The sequence below is a fragment of the Nyctereutes procyonoides genome, unplaced genomic scaffold (assembly GCF_905146905.1).
Source record: "Nyctereutes procyonoides isolate TBG_1078 unplaced genomic scaffold, NYPRO_anot_genome, whole genome shotgun sequence".
In the NCBI taxonomy this organism is placed as follows: domain Eukaryota; kingdom Metazoa; phylum Chordata; class Mammalia; order Carnivora; family Canidae; genus Nyctereutes; species Nyctereutes procyonoides.
This window is the reverse complement of record NW_026575133.1, coordinates 45,155,025-45,173,357: the sequence shown is the minus strand read 5'-3', so window position 1 is coordinate 45,173,357 and position 18,333 is coordinate 45,155,025. Positions and strand designations below refer to the sequence as shown.

The following is an 18,333-nucleotide window of genomic DNA, read 5'->3' as shown; positions in this document are numbered from 1 at the left end:
ACCACCATCAGCACACAAGTTTTTTGACTGCTAGAAATTTTACATCATTTTTCTTCTTGAATTTGTATTTCCATTCCATTCCCCCACATATATCCTAGTGCAATGTTTTTATACTTGAAAATCTTATCCTGATCACCCTACCATACTTCTCTCCAACAACAAAACACACACACATATATATATATTACATACTTTTTATTTCCTATGATCACAAATATCTAAGTCTTACATTTTTTCACCTGAATTTGCTTCCCATTATGATGAGTAGTATATAATCCAAATAAATTTAAATTTTGATGAATAATTATTAAACATATTACAAATGAAATTTTATCAGAAATGTAGTTGGCGGGATCCCTGAGTGGCGCAGCGGTTTGGCGCCTGCCTTTGGCCCAGGGTGCGATCCTGGAGACCCGGGATCAAAACCCATATCGGGCTCCCGGTGCATGGAGCCTGCTTCTCCCTCTGCCTGTGTCTCTGCCTCTCTCTCTCTCTCTGTGACTATCATAAAAATAAATAAATTAAAAAAAAAGAAATGTAGTTGGCAATGAATGAATTGGGCTTTTGGTTTCTCAAATAGTCCATTTAGCCCAGATCAATCAGGACATCTGGTCAAGAGATGTGGCAGGTCGAGCAACACTCCTGCTTCCATGTTAGTTTCTTAAATCTATAAATTCTAATAAACCTATTCACAGAAAAAAGAATTTGTGAATAGAAGGAATTTGTTCTATGTTTGTCACCCAATGCTTTGAATTTCTCCTGAGTTGTTTACCAAAAGCAATATAGAATTCATCATCAGCAAGAATCATTTGGAGTGACCTACCATCTGATAGGTTTTCCCTCAATGGTGATGAAAACAAAAAGTTGGCCAGTCTACCTGGCCCAGAGATGTGGAGTCTGACAGGTAGACTGCTCTCTACACCTGCGTTTACATTGCCCAGCATCTGGCCCATAAACAGTTCTTGCCCTCCGGGGCAAAGCAGGGTGGTAAGAGCTTGGATGGCTGGAGGTGGGGTTATGCCTCTCTGGTGAAAAGTAGCAGAAGGAAAATTGTGAAGGGGCTGGTGAGAACCTCAGCCGAAGGCCCATCTTCCAATAGGACAATTCTAAAAAGTAATATCTATAGCAGTTGAGAATCTAGAAGTTAATTCATCGACTTAATTTTCCCAGCTGCCTACACAACTAAGAATCCTTTTGTGTCTCAAGGGTGTATGTACCTCAACGTGAAGATCTCTGCTCTAGATGAGCTGCCAAAGGTAAAACAAACAAACAAAACTGCCTTGTTCCCTGTTTGACCTGGAGCAAGCCTTGGATGACTTGCCATGTGCTTATCCTGCATGCCTGTCGAGCCCTAGACTAGCCATGAAGAAGTCTTGGAGAGTTTACAACTGTTCTTCCGTCTAAATAGCTCCAGTAGCTGAGCAGAGGGCCCATCTGCTATCAGCTGGACACTGTGAACGTTGATGCACACAGTGCCTATGGCTGACACAGGACTCCACAGCAACCCGAGAGGATTTTCTTTGCCACAACTGCCTGTGTTAAGAGCATAAAAACTTTTGTCTCAACAAAGCTTTCGATTGCACCAAACAACGAATGAAACTATTCTCACTCAGAACACTGTCCTTCTAATCAACCTACTCACAAATACGTGGCTCTGATCACATGGGATTGGCGGAGGCAGTGAATTTCCAACGGAGTCTATCATTAGTACAGGGGAAAAAAAGCTTTAATGACCCAAAGTTCTGTGCCACTAAACCATATGCAAACAGCAGCTTTGGGAGATTGCCTACCCAGGAAACTTCTGCCAAAGTTCTGCACCTTTCAAAGGACACGCTTTATTTGGCTGTTATTCTCAGGAAGGGAGCATTCTCCATAAGCTGCTGCCATCAGGCCCCACTCAGGCCCCACCTTCAGCCCAGCTGAGCAAGGAGGCAACCACATTCTCATCACCCAGCCACAGGGTTGGGGAGGAGAACCACCTGACCCAAAAGTAGCCCAACCCAGTGCTTGACCTAGAACTCTGACTGAGGGCTGGGAAGGATGGTGCAAAAAGATGACCTGGACCAGTCCTCTTGGAGAGCTGAAATTAGGATAGGGAAGAAAGGGGGATGAAGGAGGAAGGATGCCTCAGGAAGAGCCCTGAGACACAGTCAAACGTTCAAAGGCTGGGACAGGTCAAGGTGAAAGACAAGTCTGAATTTGGAGAAAATAGTTATCCTCAGTAATCATAAAAAGAGGGAGGAAAATGCAAAAAGAGAAAGAAGGATGATCTATAACAGGAGAATGAAAAACTAGCTCATTCCCAAGAGTTGCCCAGTTTCTGATGCAGACTTTTATACGTCTGTTCCCTTGACCTGAGCAAACTGACCTATCCAGCCCAGTCTGATGAAAAGCATTGCCCCATCTCTACAGCTGGTCCCCAGGCTGTGACATCCCAACTGAAAGCTCTCCTCGAGGTTCCCTTGGAAGTTGAACTTAAGAATCCTGAACCTTCTACACCAGCCTCATTCAACAGTCCAAGTAAGGTCCCCAGGCTCTTTCCCAGCCTGTATTTCTTTCAGTCATTTCTAGCTTGTGTATTCAGCAAACGTCACTAGCCTCTCTTCCTCCAACTCCCTGGGCCGATTTTTTTCCCTTCACTTCTTTATGAAAGTTCCTGGACTCCAATTCCCCTAGGACTTCTTAGGAGCCTCTGCTCGATGTTTTCCAAATACTATGTCTGGGAACAAGATCTGAGATCTTCCAAATCGTTATTTCTACTATGAGGAATTTGTTTTCTCTGCAACCCAATCTTGAAAAGAAATACACCCTGCTTGGGTTCTCATCGATTGGGGGATGGGGGCGGGCAAGGGCCGAGATTAGAGGACCAAATAGCAGGAGACTGAGTATTAGAACCTTTCAGTAACAAAAAGGTCGTATAAGTATAACGTCTTTTCTTTTCCCAAGGAACATTAAGTCTTTGAGCTCTACTTAATAATATTTTTGTTCTTTCAGCAAAAAAACTTCCTATTAACTTAATGTCTACATGTTCTTCCCTTTGACCTTCTTATACTTGAGCTATCTGAAGACTCTTTTCAAGGCAAACATTTTTTTGTGTAGTCTGAACACCTATTTGCATACCTTTATCTTTCCAAAATAGAATTCCTAAAGGCTCATCTTCACAAAGAAATAAGCAAAGGGCCTCAAAGGATAGAGGGATAGTGCTCCTGGAAAAAGACTGACATGCTCTGTCCACCTGGGTGGCTGGACATCTCCTTTTGAGGCTTCCACTTTCCCTAGAAGAGATGACCTGTCCTTTCCCCAACACTCAAGCAGGTTATTTGGTTTCAGTCTTTTGAACACTCCATATTCTTGGGTTGACTCTACCTGCAGACTTTCAAAGAGTTCATGTTGGTTTGAGATTTTAGAAAAAGCAGTCAATCTCAATAAATATCACAAGGCTTTGGAAGCAGGTGATGAATCTGGGTGGTCCATGGACCACTGGAATGTGGTTGGAGCTCCACATTCTCTGAGAAGTGACATGGAAAAACTTTGAGAATTACTCAAGTAAATTCTTGAGAATGACTCAGGTCCAACTTGACCAGAATGCTGCTGGAATATGACCAAGCCCGCCTCCACCTTGCCCTCCCTCCAGGTTCAGCTGGATTGTTTGAGAGTACTACAGAGTCCTCAGTTGACCTTAGAGTTCAGTCCAGAGCCAACTGGACCATATCTTAGCAAACTTACTATCTGCCAACATAGGCTTTTATTATCATTTTCTCCTTGAGAACTCCTCTCAATATCAAGAGAAAAGTTGACAATAACCATAATAATGTCACCACTTGGAAATCACATGGAGGTGATATATGTTCCAAAAATATACAATTGATTTTCAAACCAGATGGGCCCTTTACCTCCAGGTTAAGAATGACATTCTTGACTCAGAATGGTGTATCTCTTGCCAAAAATACTAATCGCCCAGGTTGCTTTGGTCTGTGATTTTCCCCTTGGGTAGGACTGGAGTGACTCTATATGAATTCTCTGGAACTTTCAGACCTCTGGGAACTGCCTTTGTGTTGAACTCTGGAAGTAACACCCCATGATCCCAGCAGGCAGGGCCCACCCATACTGTAAGGCTGACGTTTGCCTTCAGGGCTTCTCCCTCCCTGCATAGATTTGCTCTGCCTTCTTCTCCTGGTACCATGTGCTCTCATGGTTCAGGATAAAAGCAGGCTCTGGAGTAAGAAAGACTTGTGTTCAGGTCTTGAACACTTAGCAGTATAACTGACCAGGTACATAACTCCTCTGACTTCTCAACATGTGAAATTAATCCCAGAGAGAATTATATGAGTCTAAATTAGCACCTAGCGTGGTGCCTGGCATGTGGTAGTGGCTCAAGAAATTTGTCTCCTTCTTACCAAATTCCTTGTAGGAGAAAAGAGTTCCCATATATAATATATTAGAAAAGGGTTAGGAGGGCAGCCCCGGTGCCTTAGCGGTTTAGCGCCGCCGTCAGCCCGGGGTGTGATCCTGGAGACCTGGGATCAAGTCCCACATCGGGCTCCCTGCATGGAGCCTGCTCCTCCCTCTGCCTGTATCTCTGCCTCTATCTCTGTCTGTCTGTCTGTCTGTCTCTCTCTCTCTGTGTGTGTGTGTGTCTCTCTTTCATGAATAAAATATTTAAAAAAAGAAAGAAAAGAAAAAGGTTAGGAAATCAGGAGCTGGAGCAAGCCTGGGCAGAACTCAGAAAGAGGGCAAGCTTGATCTGAGGGGGGACAGAAAGATCTGGGGAAATGAAAAGAGGAATAAGCCATGACAGTTCCTGCTAAAGTATCTTTTATTTTTATTTTTTTAAGATTGTATTTATTTATTCATGATAGACATAGAGAGAGAGAGAAAGAGAGGCAGAGACACAGGCAGAGCGAGAAGCAGGCTCCATGCCAGGAGCCCGACACGGGACTCGATCCCGGGACTCCAGGACCGCGCCCCGGGCCAAAGGCAGGTGCCAAACTACTGAGCCACCCAGGGATCCCCCTAAAGTATCTTTTAAATATGAGGAGAGAGAAATTACAGAGGGGGATGAATCTCTAGTTAGCAGACAACACAGAGTTAATGCAAGCTGACTCTGAGAAGACACCAGGAAGAGGTTGGCATTTGGTCTTAACAACTAGAAAGCCAGCTCCTTCTGTTGTCACGGCAGCTACTGCTCTTCCCCACCTCCACCCCAACCCCACTACTCACACACTGACACACACTTATCTTAGACTTCTCTTCTTCTGCTTTCTTTTCCTTCCTCCTCTTCTCCATCATCACCACCATCATCACTGTCACCACTATCCCCACCATAAGAAAGTATAGTGAGCAGCATTTCTAGAGGGCCACCTAGATGCTAAGCACTGCTGAGGGCTTAACAAAGATCTGCAATCTTCACAATCCCCCTAGCAGGTAAGTAATATGATTACTTCTTTTTAGAAGTAAGTCACACAGGCAGTAAGTGACACACCCAGGATTCAAACTCCAAAGCTTTCCTGGGCTTTACAGATCTACTGACCTTATAGCTCCAAAATTCATGAAAATTCCTGGGTGAGCTTCAGGGATTCATGTCTGGGAAGAACAACTCTAGCCTCCAATAGAGCAGCAGCAGCAGAGGCAGTTGATTCTGAATGCAATGGTGCACTATGATACAGAGATATTTGTTTCCTGTGAATCCCAAAAAACTTGAATTCTTGTAGGAAGGTCTTTATGTTTGGAATTCAAATCTGGAAACTCCTAGAGGACAGTTGAAGATCTCAAAAGGCACCATTTCTAACTAGAATATAGAGAAGTCAAATATTCAAGGGGAAAGGAGAGAAAAGGAGTGGGAAATATCAGAGAGGGTGACAAAACATAAGGGACTGCTAACTCTGGGAAATGAACAAGGGGTAGTGGAAGGTGAGGTGGGCAGGGGGTTGGGGTGACTGGGTGATGGGGACTGAGGAGGGCACTTGATGGGATGAGCACTGGGTGTTATACTATATGTGAGCAAATCGAACTCCGATAAAAAAATATACAAAAAAAAACAAAAAACAAATATTCGAGCATTTAATGCAGGTATATAGGCAAAAAAAAAAAAAAGAAGAAGAAGAAAGAAGAAGAAAGAAGGAGAAGGAGAAGGAGAAGAAGAAGAAGAAGAAGAAGAAGAAGGGGATACACCTGTCTGGCTCAGTGGTTAAGCACCTGCCTTTGGCCCAGGTCATGATCCTGGAGTTGCAGGATCGAGTCCCACATCGGGCTCCCCATAGGAAGCCTGCTTCTCCTCTGCCTATGCCTCTGCCTCTCTCTCTGTGTCTTTTATGAATAAATAAATAAAATCTTAAAAAAAAAAAGATTTCACAAAATTGCCCAAATGAATTTGCAAGTTAAACAGAAATACTGGAGTGAGCATGCAACTGGCTCCAAGGTAGGAGGGAAGCTTTGTCTTGGTGGAAAGGAGCACAGTATTCACTAAACTCTTAGGCCTTTTCTGAAGAGAGCTTAACTACCTCCCTTTCCTGTAACAACATTCTTGTCTTCTGTCCAGTGTCCATCTGTCTTGCACCTGGTAGGAGCTGGCTCCTAGAAAATCAGAATCTCCTATTGGGTCTCTCCCTTTGGGCAAGTTCTGGAACTAGACTCCTCTAGGAATGCTTCTGCCACTCTGGAACCTAATAAACATCTCAAGGGCATCCCTCAAACCTGAGCTTCAGAGCTAGGCCATCCCATACTCTTCTACAGACCATAAGAATACATTCAGTGTTTCAGTCTGGACATTATGCATTAATAAATAATAGTGCAAAGCCAAGCCAATGTGCTGAGTATTGGAGGAGGATGACATGTGGGCAGAGTGGCCAAGGCAATTAACAGCTGGAAGTTTCACAAAACCATATGGAATTCCAAAGTTAAAGTAAGACTGTCTCTCTCTGTTCTAAAATTTGAAAGTGAGATTTTTTTTGAAACTTAACAAATTAAGGATAGGAAGAGATCTACATGAGGTTTTTAAAACAAAAGCATGTGGAAAAAATAAAATAATATGTAGAATCTTGACTATATACGAAAATTACAAGATCTGTAAATTCAAATCCACTAAAAATGTAACAATGTTTAAATCTGGAGTGGTTTTCAGTTGACTTCCCTGGCATTAACCAAAGTGTTTTTTTTTTTTTTTTGGAATAAACTCCATAAGTATTTTTTGTACAACATAAATAAGTACCTATGATTTTGTTCATTTGAGAAATATTTATCAATCTCCCATTTGGTATCAAATACCACGCTAGGCACTGTAGATACTAATATGAATTAGATTTACTTGAAGGAATTCAATATTACTTTGAAGTGCATTGGAAAACGTTAAAGATGTATATTATAATCACTAAAGTAATCACTAAAAATAATGCAGAAAGATGTAACTGCAAGCCAATGAAAAATTAAAATGGGATACCAAAAAAAAATGAATAACACAGAAGAACACCAAAGAGAAGGAAAGGGACAAAAAATAGATGAGACATATCTAAAAGAAATGGAGAAATGGCAGACCTAAATATAGCCATATCAACTACTTGTTGATACAGACTAGAAATTCCTATTAAAAGGCAAAGATTGTCATGCTGAATTTGAAAAAGAGAAAAAAGCCAACTATATGCTGTAAGATACACTAAATAAAAAGACACAAAATAGATTGAAAGCAAAGGCTAGAAAAAAATATCCACACAACACATAAGAAAGACTGGCTATGCCAACAGCACACAAAATAGATTTGAATACAAAGTAATGATAAAAAAGTTAATGTACCAGAAAGCTCTAAGTATTATAAATATGAGCATCATAGCAGAATTTCAAAATACCTAGAGCAAAACTAAAAGAAGATATAGCTAAATTCTCAAACATAGTTAGAGACTAACACTTCTCTTGGTAATTGACAGAACAAGGTAGAAAGTATCAGTCAAGACACAGAAGACCTGAACAACAGCATCAAGCATCCTGCTCTAATTTATATATAAAACACCACACCCAACAACTGCAGAATATATATTTTTCTAAATGGATGTGGTGTGTTCATCAAGATAGACCATATCCCGAAGTATAAAACTAGTCTCGAAAGATTTCAAAAGACTAAGATCTTGTGGATCATTGTATTACAATTCAACCATAAACCATCCAGGAAATTTCCAAATATTTGGAAATTGACACACTCCAAATAACCCATGGGTGAAAGGCAATATTTTGAACCGAATGATAATGAAAACAGCACATCAAAATGTGTGAGATATAACTTAACCAGCCCAGAGAAAGAAAATATATCTATAAATGTTCATATTAGGAAAGAAGAAAAATCTAAAATCAATGATCTAAGTCTCTAGTTAGAAAACTATGAAAAGAAGAAAAAAATTAATCCTGAAGTAAAGGCTAATTAAAAATAAAGGTAGAAAAAGAACTCAATAAGAGAGGAAGCACCCAAGCAATAGAGAAAAATGAAAGAAATTCTAAGTTGGTTCTTCAGTTTTTTTGAAAAGAAAAATAAAATTTATCTACTTGAGAAATTACCAATGTCAGAAAAGAAAAAGAGAAAAACATTACAGATCTACAGGTATTAAAAAGATCATTACAGAATCTTCTGAAAAATCATATACCAATAAATTTGACAATGTATAAAAATGAACACATTTCATGAAAGATGAAAATTATCAAAACTGACACAAGAAGCAATAGAAAATCTGAATAGCCCTATATCAATTAAATTCATGATTGATTAGTTGAGTCATTCAGAACCTTCAGCTGGATTCACCAGTGAATGCTATCAAATAGTTAAGGAAGAAATGATGACAATTCTTCACATACTTTTACAGAAAATAGAAGAGGGAGATGCTGAGCAACTCATTTTATGAGGCTAGTATTACTCAGATGCCAAACAGACAAGGATATTACAAGAAAACTACAGATCGATATCCCTCATGAACATAGACACAAATATCCTCAAATCCACATATACAGAAGGTCAAATTATCTAGAAGAGCATAATCTAGCTTCTAAAACAACAACGACAAAGTTGGAGAACTTCTATATACCTTGATTTCAAGACTTGCTCTAAAGCTATAGTAAAAAGGAAATGTGGTATTGGTGAAAGTAGAGACGGGTACATCAGGGAAACAAACAAAAGACCCAAATATAGGAGATTAATTTATTTTCTATGGAGATGTTAAGACAATTTAGCGGAGAAAGAGTAGTCTTTTCAGTAAATGGTGCCGGAACAACTGGATATCCACACAGAAAGGAAAATTTAAAATAGATCCTTGCTTCATACCATACCACTAAATTAACTTAGGATCATTGACTTAAATCATAAAAATATTACAAAAGAAGAAAACAGGTGAAATCTTTGTAAGCTTAAGTGAAGAATATGGAGTAACAAGAAAAGTATGAACCAAAAAAAGAAAAAGTTGATAAATTGGGCTTCATTAAAAGAAAGACATTTGCTTTTCAAAAGATATCACTAAGGAAATGAAAAGACAAGCCACAGAATGGGAGAAAATATTCACAGTAAATATATCTGGCAGGGATATTGTATCCAGAATACATAAATAATGGTTATAAATCAACAGTAAGAAGAGAAATAATCAATGTTTTTTAAATGAAGATTAGGGGTGCCTGGGTGGCTCAGTTGGTTAAAGCATCTGCCTTTGGCTCAGGTCATGATCTCAGGGTCCTGGGATAGAGCCCCATGTCAGGCTCCCTGCTTAGTGGGGAGTCTGTCTCCTTCTCCCTCTCCCTCCATGATCTCTCTCTCTCTCACTCTCACTCTCTCTCAAATAAAGAAAATCTTAAAATAAATAAATAAATAAAATGAAGAATAGATTTGAACAGACACCTCGCAGAAGACGTACTATGAATTGTTTACAAGTACATGAAAAGACGTTCAACATCATTAGTCATCAGGCAAATGAAAAGCACATTAACATACCATTGTATAACCAGTGAATAAGATTTAAGGGGATCCCTGGATGGCTCAGTGGTTTAGGACCTGCCTTCGGCCCAGGACATGATCCTGGAGTCCTGGGATCAAGTCCCATGTCGGGCTCCCTGCATGGAGCCTGCTTCTCCCTCTGCCTGTGTCTCTGCCTCTGTGTGTGTGTGTGTGTGTGTGTGTGTCATGAATAAATAAATAAAATCTTTAAAAAAAATAAGATTTAAAATAATGCACCACAAATATATGGAGGAACTGAAATTCTCATACATTCCCAGTGAGAATGTAGAACGATACAACTTCTTTGGAAAACTGTTTCTTTTATATTTAAACATACATCAAGCCATTTCGCTTTTGGGTATAAATTCAAGAGAAAAGGAAATACCCGTCCCATACAAAAACACTCACGGGAGCTCTATCTGTAATAGCCCCCAAACTGGAAACAAATCAAATATCCAACCACTGGTAAATGGCATTTTAAAAGCTGATATCCATACAATGGAATCCGGCTCAGCAACAGAAACAAGCTGCTGTTACACACGACATGGATGGATCTCAACATCATTCTGCTGAGTCAAAGAAGCCAGACACAAAAGGGCACATACTGTTTGATTCCATTTATATAAAATTCTAGAAAATGCCAAGTAATCTAGAGTGACAGAAAGCAGATCCATGTTTGCCTGGGCACGGGAGTAGAGAGACATGGACAGGGGTAGGAAATGAGAGAAAAGCTCTGTATCACGATCGTGTTGTTGGTTTCACAGGATGATTGCACCTTGAACCGTGGACCTTAAACAGTACACATTTTGTACCTTCGTACAAAAATGCCAGGGCAGTAAATTCATTTTTCGTGCTGCATTTATGTTTAAAAAGAATCACTCTCTGTACCTGCCCTCGAAAGGCTTTCGTACTCCAGAAAAGTAACATGCGGTACCAAAAAAGTTGATTTTGGACCATGCTGTTCTAAGAAGTGTGAAATTAGCTGTAAGTAGACAAAGAAGGGATTCTGGAAGCTTTAAAATAAGCAAGTGGTATGATGTATATGCTGGGCATCACTAACATTCACCAAATATTTCCAGCTCTCTCTCTAGGCAAGAGGTAGACTTTAATTCCCCATCACTCACAAAATGAAGTGTAGCCAATGAAATGTGAGTGTATATGCAGTATGTGTCACCTCCAGGTGGAAACTTTTAGCACAGCTTCTGAGTTGGCACATTCTCTTTTCCTTCTGAGATCAGAGAACGTGTTGTATGGAAATTTCTAGTAGGTTCCTGAGTGGCTAGGATAAGCAGGGCATCCTCCCCTTTCTTACCACCCCCCCCACACACACACACACACTGTGATGAATATGTAATGTAAATGGGGAGAAGAAATCTTGTTCCCATAAGCCTCTGAAATTAAGAGATCGCTTTTAAGTGTGCTCCAAAAGCAATCCGTCTTTTCCCACACAATGTGCAATTTTAAGTGGAACTCTGACAATGTTTTAGAAGATGGTTTCAGAGGATTAGCTAGAAGGCTGCCTTCATCCATAGATGATGAGCGTAGCACTAGGTGGTGTGAATCCTGAGGAAATTGGTTATGTCATTCAACTTTTTTAGCAACAGTAAAGAACACCAAAAAGACCCCTGCCCTCGTGGGGCTTCCACTCACATGCAGGGAAGCAAACATCACCCCTTTAAGCCCTGCGTAGAAAACAGACATGATATCGTGATTATGAAACAGGGCCAAAATAATAATATCGGGCTTGTTAGAGGCAATGGTTACTTCACTTTGTTCAAAACCCTCATCTGCCATCAGTGTAAAAAGTAGAGATCTCTGTGTGCTGGACACATACAAAAAGAACCATCCCTGTCTTCCTTTTGCTTTATCACATTTAAAGAACCAACAGTTGAAAAATCAACTCTCTTGACCCCAAGACTATTTTTTAAAAAACGGAATCCTGGTTTACTGACACCACCTAGTGAGTGTACCAAACTTTTTTTTTTTTTTTTAGTGTACGGCTTTCCTTTTTTTTTTTTTTTTTTTTTTTTTTTTAATTGGAGTATAGTTGACCTAGAATATTGCATTAGTTTCAGGTATACAGTGCGGTACCAGAGGGCAATACATGTCTGTGGTGGGGAGGTGAAGAACAGGAGGTGAAATCTGGCTTTTAGACAAGCCACTTCTCAAAGCTTCATGTGAGGAGGAATCAGCTGGAGACCTTGGTGTATGCAGGCTCGGATTCAAAGCGTCTGGGGTCGTACCTGAAACTGCATTTCTAACCAGCTCTCCAGAATGCCAGAGCTTGTAGTAGCAAGGTTCCAGATGCCTTAGCAGTCGGTTGACCTCAGGGGAGTGAGTGGGGTGTGCTTGGCCATTGCCCCTTTCTTACTGAACTGAGAAGAGCATCTTTACCTGGTGCCACCATTTCTCATCAGGTTCACCCTATTTTCCTTTTCTGCAGCTGAAGAGTCAGATCCCAATATATGGTTGTTTTGTGAAGACCCTGGACAAAAGGGCTTCTCATGCATTACTGCACTGGATTCCTACAACTCCTTGAGGTGACTACTATGATTATGCCCATTTTACAATAGAGAAAACCCCAGACCGGAAAGGTTAGCTCATACTAGTACGTGTGGAAAGGATTCAGAATCCAGAAACTACCCCAGAGACCAAGCTCTTGGCCACTGCTTCCTCCTTACCGTATTTATATCACAGGGGTCTTTCCTGCTCTGTTGCAGCATCAGAAGTGTCCCTCAGTGGACTGCAGCCTCCCAAAGGGAATGAAGCCAAGTCTGATCTTCTGTCAAAATGACCTGGCTTCGGGAACAAGCAATTAAAAACCAAAATTGAGAAATCTTCTGGAATTCAGCAAAAAGAAAGAGTAGTTAGCACTAGCTTCAAGGGTTTTTTGTGGGTTTTTTTTTCCCCCTCTAGGGAAAATGTCAGTCCATGCAATATTATCATACTTGGAATTCTTGGACATTTTTATTTCATGAACCGATCACATGATGTCCTATCTAACAAGAGTGACAGGAGAAAGTTCCACAAGAGCCTTCTCTGTCAATAGGGAGAAGCTACCATGTACCACACTTCAACGTTTGTAGCCTGGGCACAAGTAAGTCTTCACAGAGTGTTTAATATGTATCCTTTTGATTTTTTTCTACAAAGAGGAGACCTTAAGTCAATTCAGCTAACTGAAATATGCATGTAAAACAGTAGTTCTCAAACTTGGTTGCCCATGGGCATCTCCAGGGAGCTTCACAACACACCTGAGTCCTATCACTGGAAAGTCTGATGTGATTGGCTTGGGATGAATTGGGTGTCAGGATTTTTAGAGGCTCCTTAGGCGATCCTGGTGGCACAGCCACAGCTGGCACATCGCTGGCATGAAAAACAGAGAGAAGACAGTAAAATTCACTCTCCAGCCCCCCCAAATGGGGAGAGAGACATCTTCATTCACTGTCAGGGTTTTGTCTACCTACATGGCAACATAGGTCTCAAATAATAATAGACCCTATTCTGATTGCAAGTAAGTGGTTCTCCACAATCAGTGACCAAACCACACACTTGGCACATGGTGTTTGTTTGATGATAACTGCTGTAGATGTCAGCAAATGCTGCTCCAGAGCAGGGGGTTCCTAACGTGGAGAGGCAACTCAGGTGGTCTGTGAACCTGTCTGGTGACAAAAAAAGTCAACGTCTCTTTTGGCTAACCTTGCCTGGAAGCGCAGCATTTCCTGCACTGGCAGATCCTGAGAGCGCACCCACTGCTGTTTCCCTGTCCCGTTTTAGTTTTGCTGTCACCACGACTTTTGAGATTACAGGTGTGTGATCCATCTGTTGCTCGATGTGGGTATTTCGGGCGATAACAATGTTGCACACCTGTCGCCCTATCATGACTTTAACTATTCCAGGTAAAACCGATTCCGAGGTAATGGTATTTTGTGTATCTAATGACACGATTCTGAAGAGGGGTCAAAATGCTTCCCCAGAACCAACGTGGTGAGTGAGAGCGGCCCAGGCAAGGGCAGGAGGCAGGGCCCTGACAAGCCAGATCCTGCACGCCCGCCCCCGGCCCCGCCTCCGCGAAGGGGGGACCCCCCCCCCAGCCCGGCACTGGACAGAGCTGGCTCTGGGTTTCCTCTTCACTTCCGCAGATAAGCTGCACCCTGAAAGGCCAGTTCAGCGCAGCAGAGAATAGGATGCGCTTTCTCTTTCCCCTGAGCTGCCTCTTGCTCTTGGCATCCCGGAGCGCCCGGACTGCCAGGCTGGTAATTCGAGCCTCCAAATTAATCAAAACGCAGCGCCCAGTTCAAGCCCGGGCACACAAGCCCGGGAGCCAGACAAGCTCTCCTCTGGTGACCCCGGGACCCCAACTCCCCACCCCGCGCGCCCCACCCTCAGCTGCCACCGCCCCGTGCCCTACCCCAGGCAGGTGCCACCTGCCTCGTCCCGGGGAAGGGGGGGGGCAGGGGCCGCGATTGCCCAGCCCCGGGGTGGCGGAGGGGGGAGCGGCTTACCTCTGGGGACACCCGCCGCTCCGGAACCGCAGGGTCGCAGGTCGCAGCCCGCGCGTCCCGCTCCGCCGGGTCCAGATCCACGCGCGGCTGCGAGGCCGGTGGGGGAGCGGGGAGCGCGGAGCGGGGAGCCGGGAGCGGGAGCCGGAGCCGGAGCGGGGAGCGGGGAGCGGGGAGCCGGAGCCGGAGCCGGGAGCGGCTGGGCCGCCCGAGTGCCGCCGCCCCGCGCGCCGCGCGCTTAATCTGGGCACGGCCGCTGGCCACTCCCCCCGCGCACCCCCGGGCTCCCACCCCGACCCGCGCCCCCGGCCCCGCGCAGCCTCCTCGCCCGCTGGGCACGCTGCCTGGTGAGGGGATGGGCGGGCCCCGGGCCGCGTCCGCCCTCCCCCGGAGCCGCCGCGGGAGCCCCCGGTGGGCAGGGACGCGCGGCGCCGCGGAGCCCTACAAAACCCGCCCCGGGCGGGCCGGCCAGCGCGCTTCACAGCCAGGCTCCCCGGCCCGCGTCGCGCCAGCCTGCGGGTCACTGGGCACCGCGGCGCGGTCGGCGGGCGCCCACCATGCGCCCCGGGACGGCGCCCCGGCCGCCCGCGCTGCTGCTGCCGCTCGTGCTGGTGCTCCTGGCGGCGGCGCCCACGACGGGCAAGGTGAGTGCCGGGCGCCGCGACACCCAGCCCCGCGCCCGGGGCACGCGCCGGCCCCCCACCCCCACCCCCACCCTCACCCCCACCCCCACTCCGGGGCGCAGTCCTGGGCTCCTGCCCGGGCCGTGCGAGCCAACGGGCTCCTCGCGGGCGCCGGTGCGAGCAAGCGGGCAAGTCCGGGGACAGGTGGAGGGCGCCGGAGGAAGGCTGGTGGAAGCGGAGAGGAGCAGGCTTGGCTGGTTCCCTAGGGGTCAGCGATGCTGGGGGAGGGCCTCCAGAGGTAGATGATGGATGGATGGATGGGTGGGTGGATGGATGGATGGATGGATGGATGGATGGATGGATAGAGGGATGAATAGAGGGATGGATGAATGGATGGATAGAGGGATGGATGGATAGAGGGATAGATGGATGGATAGAGGGATGGATGGATGGATGGATAGAGGGATGGATGGATAGAGGGATGGATGGATAGAGGGATAGATGGATGGATAGATAGGTAGATAATGGCTAGGGATGAGAACACTAGCTACAGAGACGCAGTGTGGCACATTGGTGGAATCAGAGCAGGCAGCGTGGCCTGGCAGAAAGCACAGAAGGCTGGGGGAGTCCCAGCTTTGACATTTCCTAAATGTCACCTCACACCGAACTCTGAGCTCTCTGCGGCTCGGTTTCCCCCTTGTCAAAACTCGCACTCCAGTGTCCTGTCGCTATTGTTGTGAAAAGCTTAATGCCATCGCCGAAAACTTGTTGGCGCCCTAGCAATAAAACTCCTGTTTGGATGAATTAAGCAATCCGTCACTTTGACTTTGATTCATCATTTGAGAGACCCCAGATTCATTTAAATGCACTCCGTATTTCTTATTCTTGCCATCAAAGAGAAGTTGGGTGTCCTCCAAACTATTATGAGTCCTAGTTGACTTATTGATTTGAACTTGTGAGAGTCGAATTTAACTTGTCAGATGCCTTCTGCGATTTTTACCCTTAAAAAGTTAACTTGGGTGATAATGCAGCACAAGTTTCATTTCCAAGGATGAGCAGTTTTATAACTTCCTGATGGAGGTTATGACAAGTCAATAGTCATATAAATATGTATTACAAGTAAAGTTCTTTAGAATCTATGGGCACATGCAATCTAAGTACTTTTTCTTTTAAATTAAAACATGGAAGATGAAGCTAAAACCCTCTTTGAGCATCTTTGTACCTCTCCCTCTCCCCATCTAAACAAAGGTCCTCCACTCACCACTTCATGTTTCTTTCTGGACATTTTCTATGCACGTATATGTACACACATATAGGCCCACAAACAAAATGGGATTTTGTTGGTGTTTTTAAACATAATTGATATCATGCTATATGCATCCCTTTGCAACCTACAGATCTGTCCCTGTTAGTATGTAAGATAAATTCACCTCTTTTTCTTTTTGTCCTGATGCATGGTTTTCCACAGTATATGAATATGCCAAAGTTAATTGAGCCATCCCCCTGTCAATTCACATTTATATTGAGTGTTTTACATTCTAAGAGATTTTGTAACCCATGTAATCTCTTCATGTAGCCGGTTCTAACAAAAATGCACTTTGCATAGGCTAGGAATGCCCAACCCAATACTTCTGGGCATGGTAAGGTAAACTCATCCAAGTCCGTGTAGATTGTCTGCTATCTTTAATCCAGAAGCAAATAAATACAACAAGCTAAAAACCTGAAGAAAGTGTATGTTGTGGGAAGGCCTGGGGCAGAGGTCCCAAGCAGGGTTTATACATCCTTCTAGACTCCAAAGAAGAGGAGAGACAGGGGAAGGGTGGACAAAGAGGGGGTATGGAGAGATCAGCCTGAAAAAGTGATGCTCTGTGATCATGCAATCTCTAATTATACCAAATTTTAATTATATCATCATATTCCCTTATTACTCTTTAAATGTAAAAATTTTTTGTCTTGTGTTTGGCGAAATCTTGATGAGTTCTTGCTGATAATACAATTAATCCGTTTGTATTACTTTGATCATGGCTTGAAGTAAGAACTAGCATTTCCATTGCACCTGCTGAATCATATAAAAAGTGTCATTAGAAACCATGAAGTGTGTGTAGAGAAAACGAATCCTAAATTAACTGGTCACCGGTGGGCATGGTGCCAGCATGGCTTCCTCCACAGGGCAACTCTGGCATTGGGCAGGGCACTAGACCTCTCTGAGCCTCAGATTTCTCATCTGTAAAATGAGGGAGTTGAAAGCCCTGGGAGCCCAGCAGGAGAGATAATGAGTCAGGCCATGGGGTAGAGGCCAGTCTTCAGGGCCAACCATTTACTGGCATTCTAGAATTCAACTCAGTAACGCCAGAATTCCTGCTTTCTTCAGGAGAGAAGTGGGGAGGGGGAAGTTTCAATCTCTCAAACTCTAGATGTTAGCCAATAAGTCAAAACTTTACAAAACGCACAGTGTTTTTGGTAAAGGGCTGAACAAACAAGAGCCTAATAGTGTATTAGTGCCGGCTAAATTTAGCCTTTGGTCCATCATACTTATCATCTTGGGGCTGCATGAGTTAAGAACATATTTTGCTCTAAATTTCTGCAATTTTACTTTAGCAGCTTCTCAAAACAGGGGGATAGTAGTGGTGATGCCCCCACATTGTGAGTGCAGAGTGGAACTGTCCACCCACACAATTTGTTCTAAAGTGGCCTGCGTGAAATCCCTCTGTGGCTCCACGATGACACATCCAGTTCCAGGCCTGGCAGTCCAGGGCATCCTGGAGCTTGTCGCCCTTCCCAGGCCCAGCCCGTCAGTTTGAAACTGGGAGGCACATTGCTGTTGCCTCAGGCCATTGACCTGGCAGATGGGCTGGAGAGAGCTCCTTCTCTGGTATGGGCAGCAGGTGAGGTTCATGGTTTGAGATAAGGCTTGTTCTTCTTCTTTCTGCCATCAAATTCCAGACAGAGCAGAAATGCCACAAGCCAAATATCAGGAGCTGGATAACAGCTGCATTTAGGAAGGATGCTTCCCCAACTGATTGCATTTTTTATTGCATTTTTAAATTGTAAAAGGAAAGTTGAATTGGGAAACGACGTTCCACACAAACAAGAAGTCCCATAACAGTAGCGTTAAGTAACGTAAGAGTAATGTCTCTCCCTTTAGGGAATAAAGTCACACAAATGTTCTTTGCCCCCTCGTCCATGCATGGATTTGTATCTACACATTCTGTGTGTGTGTGTGTGTGTGTTAGTCACTATGAAAAATAAATATTAT

General features: G+C 43.9%; 2 protein-coding genes across 3 annotated transcripts in view; one reads left to right on the top strand and one right to left on the bottom strand.

The window, feature by feature from the left end:
* COL4A4 (collagen type IV alpha 4 chain) overlaps positions 1-14,712 on the bottom strand; it is a 127,086-nt gene extending 112,374 nt beyond the window's left edge. Inside the window, exons 1-3 of one of the 2 annotated variants that reach the window (XM_055346153.1) lie at positions 14,458-14,712; positions 13,207-13,318; positions 12,637-12,754 (exon numbers count right to left, since the gene is read on the bottom strand). The gene's annotated coding sequence lies outside the window, so the exon portion shown is untranslated. The remainder of the gene's footprint in view (positions 1-12,636; positions 12,755-13,206; positions 13,319-14,457) is intronic. The other variant, XM_055346154.1, reaches the window with a different exon arrangement.
* Positions 14,713-14,925: 213 nt separating this feature from the next.
* Positions 14,926-18,333, top strand: part of COL4A3 (collagen type IV alpha 3 chain) — a 130,077-nt gene continuing 126,669 nt past the window's right edge. Inside the window, exon 1 of the mRNA XM_055346155.1 lies at positions 14,926-15,098. Coding sequence (XP_055202130.1) covers positions 15,012-15,098 — 87 coding nt within the window. The 5' untranslated portion in view covers positions 14,926-15,011. The remainder of the gene's footprint in view (positions 15,099-18,333) is intronic.